The sequence below is a fragment of the Hordeum vulgare genome, chromosome 2H (assembly GCF_904849725.1).
Source record: "Hordeum vulgare subsp. vulgare chromosome 2H, MorexV3_pseudomolecules_assembly, whole genome shotgun sequence".
NCBI lineage: Eukaryota > Viridiplantae > Streptophyta > Magnoliopsida > Poales > Poaceae > Hordeum > Hordeum vulgare.
The window spans coordinates 625112654-625119637 of NC_058519.1; the positions used below are offsets into that span (position 1 = coordinate 625112654).

The window sequence follows — 6984 nt, forward strand, 5'->3', positions numbered from 1 at the left end:
TGAGCCTCCAGTTGACTAGCTCGTTGATCAATAGATGATCATGGTTTCCTGATCATGGATATTGGATGCCATTGATAACGGGATCACATCATTGGGGAATGATGTGATGGACAAGACCCAATCCTAAATATAGCACTAGATCGTGTTGTTCTTCTGCTAAAGTTTTTCTAATGTCAAGTATCATTTTCTTACACCATGAGATTGTGTTACCGTAGGAGTGCTTTGGGTGTATCAAATGTCACAACATAACTGGGTGATTATAAAGGTGCACTACAAGTATCTTCGAAAGTGTTTGTTGGTTTGTACGAATCGAGACTGAGATTCACTACAAGAAATAAGCTCGTTTATGACAAAAAATAATGACGGCGGTTTTATTGGTCATAGATCTATGACTAAAATTGACAAAAGGTCATGAGGTGTCTAAGAGGGTTCAAACCGTAGGAATATTTGACCATCTCTATCAAGAAGGTCATAATCCCGTTGCCCAAAATGGTCACTAGCATGTGTAGCTCTATTTATGCCCGCATTGTAGGTTCTCCATGACAAAATTAAGAAGGTCATAGGCTTAGATAGAGGTGACTGGGCAGAAAACTCAACAATTTCTCCTACGTGTCTTGTATAGGTGTCGACAAGGCCATAAATGGAAAATGAATTTGACGTCCAAAGAAAACGAAAAGTCCCTTTAGCGACATTGTTTGCCATTCCAAGATGCACCCTTGTGCAAAATTGTTTGACCGATTTTCTTCCGATTCCATCTGATTTCCTTCTGATTCGGTAAAAAACCGTTTAAATGGCAAAAATAGCTTTAAAGATTAAAATTGAATAAGTTGGTTATCGTCCATTAAATGTGGTATTCTTGAGTGAAACATTTAGTGATGTCGTTCGGGAAAATATTTTTGGTACATGTTTCACAAACCCCTTCTATTTTTAGCAATTAGAAATTATTTTAGATATCACCTTTCTCTAACCAATCAGGACCTAGAATCCCTCTCCCTCGGATCACAACACTGCAGACCATGTAAGCCGTTCACGCGATACGTATCCAACGTCTCTCACCCACCTATCCTTCATGTGATAAAGACATGTAGATTGGTTTCCTAGTGACACATGAATCCGCAGTACTACGAGGTATGTTCGAATCGAAAAAGGTTTCAGAGGTCGTATGCTACACATGAATATACTTTCCCAAAATCAATATCTGCTTGCCGTTCACGTACATGTGCATGATGATTTTTTTTCTTTTAAGAGAAAATGTACATAAACAAACTTGGTATGTATCAGTCTATACATGTTAAATCTCGAACCAATCAGGGCGCAGAAAACTCTTCCCACGGATCACCCTTTGTAGCCAAGCCGAGCCGTCCACGTCTTACCGATCTAACGTCTCTCATTCACCTCTCTTAGAATAATTGGAATGGGAAAAAAAAGAGCCCCCTTCTCCCCCGTGATCTCTGTGTCTCACCCATGGCTAGGGTTTCGGCCGCCACCCCTAGGTTCGTCGGGATCTGCCACATCGCACGCCGCCTGCACGATGGAATCTCCACGCATGTCGCTGGCGTGTGGGCTGCCGCTGCAGGAGTGCGTCTACTGCCTGGGGTGCGCGTGGTGGGCATCGAAGCGGTGCGTCCACACTGGCACCGGCTACCACGACGGCGCCACCTGGGGCCACGCCGCCACCGCCGACTTTGCGCCCATCCGCCGGATGTGCCGCCTCGTCATGGCCAACTACGAGACCGACCTCGCCGCCCCGCTCCTCGACCCCTCCAACGTCGTGCGCCGCCGCACCTACGCCGACACCGGGGGCCTCAACCTCGGCCGCGAGTCCGACTACGCGCTGCTCCTCGACAACCGCCTCGACAAGCGTCGCTTCGAAGGCGGCTACGTCCACAACGGCCTCCTACAGGCTGCCGGCTGGGTGCTCGACAAGGAGTGCGACCCGCTCCGGGACCTCCTTGACCGGTACCCCGACTACACGGGCCACTCCCTCGGCGTTGTCATCAGAAATTGGTTGCAGAAGTCATCAGAATTGGTTACATGCCTGTCATCAGAATTTATTTTGTTCAGTGCTGCTACTGCTGTCAGACAACATACCTGGTCTGCCTTTGAATCTGAATGGGATAGACATTGCATTGCTCACCAACTGATTTGCTTACTTGCTTGCTGGTTAAAATACAATTGCAGAAGTTTGCTACATGTGTGTCTGAATTTTGTTTGAGTGCTTGCTTGCTTGCTGCTACAAATTCAGTTGCAGAAACTAGCTACATGCTTGTCGTAATTTGTCGGTATATTAGAATATTGTTATGTGCCTCTCTGAATTTTGTTGAGCTCTTGCTTGCTGCTACAAATTCGGTATATTAGAATTCCGTTATGTGCCTCTCTGAATTTTATTGAGTTGTTGCTTGCTGCTACAAATTCAGTATATTAGAATTCCATTATGTGCCTCTCTGAATTTTGTTGATTGTTTGCTGCTACAAATTCCGTTATGATGGCACTACAAGAACAAGACCCACAAGTGTCAGCTGGTATGGTGCACATCTGCATATATATATGCCCTTTTGCTCTGGGGTTGGGCATCCTTGCCACTGTGGCTGCTTCTCTGCTGAAGTATTGGCTCTTGACAAGGTAAGAGCCTTCTGGTCTTTCTACTCTCTACATCCTTAGAGTTAGAGCATAAACTTGCTGCAGTTTAAGATCATGTTTATGGTGGCACGCAGGATACTGAGCAACAGTTGACTCAGTTGGTGAGTTATGCTGCATTCTGATTCTCCTAGTGGTTTTTGAGATAGTGGTCATATGACTTATGATGACTGTAGTATATGTAGTATCTATGTTGCTACAGAAGAAATGGCTGTTCAGACAAAGAAACCTTTTCTGGAGTGCGGCCGAATGGGAGACGAGCGACTCGGGTCACTTAATCCTGGCCGTCCCGCTCTGCCTCGTGATTCAACTACGTTAGGCGTTTGTCCCCCATGCGAATCTGGTAGGCATAGGGCATAGAGTATCTAGTCGGAACACATGTAGCCCATTATGTTTCTGCCATGGCAGTGTGCCGCAGCCCGCACGTGGTTTGCTCGAGAGGTGATGAATGCATGTGATGGTACTATACAACACTGTTTACCAATTTAAAATAGCACTTCACCTGATCATGTAGGTTGATGAGGAATCAGGCTAAACATTTTTTGCACGTCGGATGAGACACAAAGATTAATCAAACAGAAGCTGATACTTTGAGTATGGATCGGTCTTATTAGCCAGACTAATCAAATTTAATTAGGTTGATTTTTGGCAAGTGATAATTGTATAATTTCATTATGTTATCAGGTGAGTTGTGCTAGTTGTTAATGTGCTGTGGAGGCCAGACTCCACGGGGCTCTATATTCATTATTTGGTGAAAAACTTTGTTTTCACCTCACAAAAAATCCAAAAAATGTGCTTATAACATGTATAGCTTGTACATATGAAGTTCCACGAAAATATATTTCTATGTGGTGTTAACAAAAAAGGCAAATAGGTGTATAGAAATAATCCAAAAAATGAGCCAGGTTTTTTCTTTTTGTGTAGGTTTCAAAATAATATTTTACTCCCTCTGTCCCATAATATAAAAGCATTTTTTATACTACATTAGTATGAAAATGTTCTTATATTATAAGACAGAGGGAGTAGTATTTAAGTAAAACTTTGCGCACCACATACAGCTGAAGAGCATTTTTGAACTTTCTGAAAGTGTGCTTACAAATTTCTCTAATAGTGCAATATATCCTTAATCTAATTATCTGGAAGTGTGCTTACAAATTTGTCTATGGTTCTTGTCTCCTCAATGATCGACTACGGCTGGTAGCTATGCTGGCAACACATGCTCATTCGAAGCACCTGTCAGTAGCCTATTCTAATAGCTAGATTCTTTGTTTAATGCTAGCTCTTTCTGACTGGATATACGGGTTGGCCGAGCCATACTGGGGGCAGGGGCCGGGAATACGGGCCGGTTCGAATCCCAAGCACATGCGAACGGGCTGGATAAAGTCCTACCTGTAGCTCGTCCTACAACAGGCATTTCCGACCTTTTCTGGTGCTAATAGGATAAAAGTTAAGATAGGCAGTTCAATCACTCTCTGTCTATAACTGAAGCATAGTAATTGGATACGATATAGTAACTTCATTTCTTTCAGATATAAATTTGGTTTTACTAAATTAGTGTGATTTTCTACATTTTGATATATATGTATGTGTTCATTAACTATTGAGTCTAGTTGAGGGCTCAAATTAGGGCCGTGGCAAAAAGTTGTAAACATGACACTGTAGGTGTACTCTGTTAGAAATGGCTGTTTGTACTATTAACACGTCTTGCAACCCTAATGTTTTCTTTTCGGCTGGTACACCAACCCTAATGTTTTTTGGCAACTCTCTTCTTGTTTGCTGGTGATAATAGGTTTTGACAGAGTATGTTGTGCAAGAACCCGAAGCTTCCTTTCGACGATAACACCTTTGATGTTATAACCAACGTGGTATGGTGTTCTTACGATGAATTCTGTCATGCTGAACTACTGGTCCATCTTTTGTAGGCCATAGTAATTTACATTTGGGCCTCTATCTAGTTGCATGTATGGAATGGTAATAAGTTTCCTTTTTGTGTGTGTGTGTGTGTGTGCGCGCTTCTAGGTTAGTGTAGACTACTTGACAAAACCAATGGATGTTTTTAAGGAGATGAGACGAATACTTGAACCATCTGGGTTAGCTATCATGAGGTAAAAACTAGCATGACAATTTTGTAAGAACAGTTTCTCGAATATCAGTTTTTTTTTCTTCTATAATTAATTCTAAATACGATTTAACTCTGGATATAGCCTTTCAAATCGCTGCTTTTGGACAAAAGGTATATCTATTTGGACATCAACTGGTGATGCTGACCATGCTTGGATAATTGGCGCATACTTCCATTATGCTGGAGGGTTTGAGCCCCCTGAGGTATGACATTTGTCTAAATAGTTACGCGACGACATCATATTCCTAGCAAGGGTTCAACGCTTCAGTGGCTTCCTAAATTTTGCATTTGCATGTACCTGTACATACTATATAGTTGTAACAATCTTCCAATCCAGGACAAACTGATCCGATGTACGTTGTTTGTTCCAGAAAGAAAATAGCTTAGTTAAATATATTTTGTGTCAGATTTTTTCTTAAAAGACCAAATACTCTATTTTGTGCCAGAATTTTACTCTATTGCTACTAATGCCACTCTCTGTTAACAAATAACTTTTTTATTTTGTATCTTTTATAATTGACAAATTCATGTTCAATGGCCTTTACTTTTAAAATGTTTGCACAGAAAAAAATTGACACCAACTTGCTAGACTTTGTAAGATGTGGGCGTGCACTGTTAAAGTTGGAAGGATGCATGACAGGTCATCTAGGTACTTGATTTCATTGACAAAGTTATTGAGCATGGTATTTGGACTTAATAAATAGTTACTCAATCATCATGTCTATATCTGCTTTTCTATTCTTCTCTTGATTATGGATCGGATGAATAGTTGCATGGAATTTAGATTGAGATTTCAATGTTTCATGGATTGATAATATGTTTTTAACCAATAGTGCATTACCACAAATTAGTACAAGAAATAACTTTTCCTTTATTAATAGTTCGAGTATAGATAAACCAAAGGGAGCACGTCTCCTATAGATTCTTTTTTCTTTTCACAAGGTTAGAAGGAAAGACCAATGAGGTAGACGTCTCCTGTTTCATCCTACGGCTACAAAACAATTACATATTAGTTGGACGGTTGGAATTTTTTTACTTTCTAGGTTTAATGTGGAGTCGGTATCATTTTGTTCTTGCAGGCGGCAATGGCAAGAGCATATTGTGCAGAGGAAGATGATGAGAAGAAACTTGTGGTTCTCATTCAATCTTTGTGGAACTTTATTTATGTGTGATTGTGTATTTGTTGGGTCCTTTTTCTCTGTACTTGCACTTGCAGAAGTATTCTGTTGTGCAGATGTAAAATTATTTTGATGTGCCCTTGTTAGGCGTTGAACCTTAATGCGTGTAGTCGTTGGATGATGTATTGTATTTGACGTGATATGCTACTGAAAATATACATTTTATTTACAATCTTTTATTTTGTTGTATTTATTTTTAATGGGCCTATCTTGAGATGTGGTGCTTCTAGCAAAAAAAATGCTTCAACCCAAACAAATCATATATTTTCAGTAGTAAAATAGGTATTGGGCCAGGCACATGTAGGCTAGATTGATGGACAGGGATTTCAAATTTATGATGATTTCATTTGGTCACTAGCAATGCCACGTCAGCTTGGCCACGTCAGATCCGACGTGGCGCACACAAATGGGTAATGACCAAACCAAAATTTTGGTCGATAGAGACCTATGACCAAAATTTTAGAAAGGTCATGTTTGTTCATTCTTGACGGCCAACTATTGACGTTGTAAATTTGGTCAAAAAAAGGTCAATAAACGACAACAATGACGAATCGATGACCAATATGGGGAGTCATAATTGACCTTATTTCTTGTAGTAATTTGTCACTCCGTGTGACGGAGAGGTATCTCTGGGCCCACTCGGTAATCCATCATCATATTAAGCTCGATGTGACTAAGGAGTTAGCCACGGGATGATGTGTTACGGAACGAGTAAAGAGACTTGCCGGCAACGAGATTGAATATGGCATAGGGATAACGACGATCAAATCTCGAGCAAGTATCATACCGATAGACAAAGGGAATTGCATACGGGATTGATTGAATCCTCGACATCGTGGTTCATCCGATGAGATCATCGTTGAACATGTGGGAACCAACATGGATATCCAGACCCCGCTGTTGATTATTGACCGGAGAGATGTCTCGGTCATGTTTGCATTCTTCCCGAACCCGTAGGGCCTACACACTTAAGGTTCGATGACACTAGGGTTATAGGGGAATAGTGTACGTGGTTACCGGAGGTTGTTCAGAGTCCCGGATGAGATC

At 41.3% G+C, this 6984-nt stretch overlaps 1 protein-coding gene and 1 pseudogene across 1 annotated transcript; both read left to right on the forward strand.

The window, feature by feature from the left end:
* Window positions 1-1546: 1546 nt before the first annotated feature.
* LOC123428814 lies at window positions 1547-2762 on the forward strand. Its single transcript, XM_045112951.1, has 3 exons — window positions 1547-2077; window positions 2182-2271; window positions 2715-2762. The coding sequence occupies exons 1-3, from the start codon at window positions 1547-1549 to the stop codon at window positions 2760-2762; spliced, it is 669 nt and encodes a 222-aa protein (XP_044968886.1).
* An 82-nt stretch (window positions 2763-2844) lies between these two features.
* LOC123428815 lies at window positions 2845-5146 on the forward strand (annotated as a pseudogene).
* The last annotated feature ends 1838 nt before the right edge of the window (window positions 5147-6984 follow it).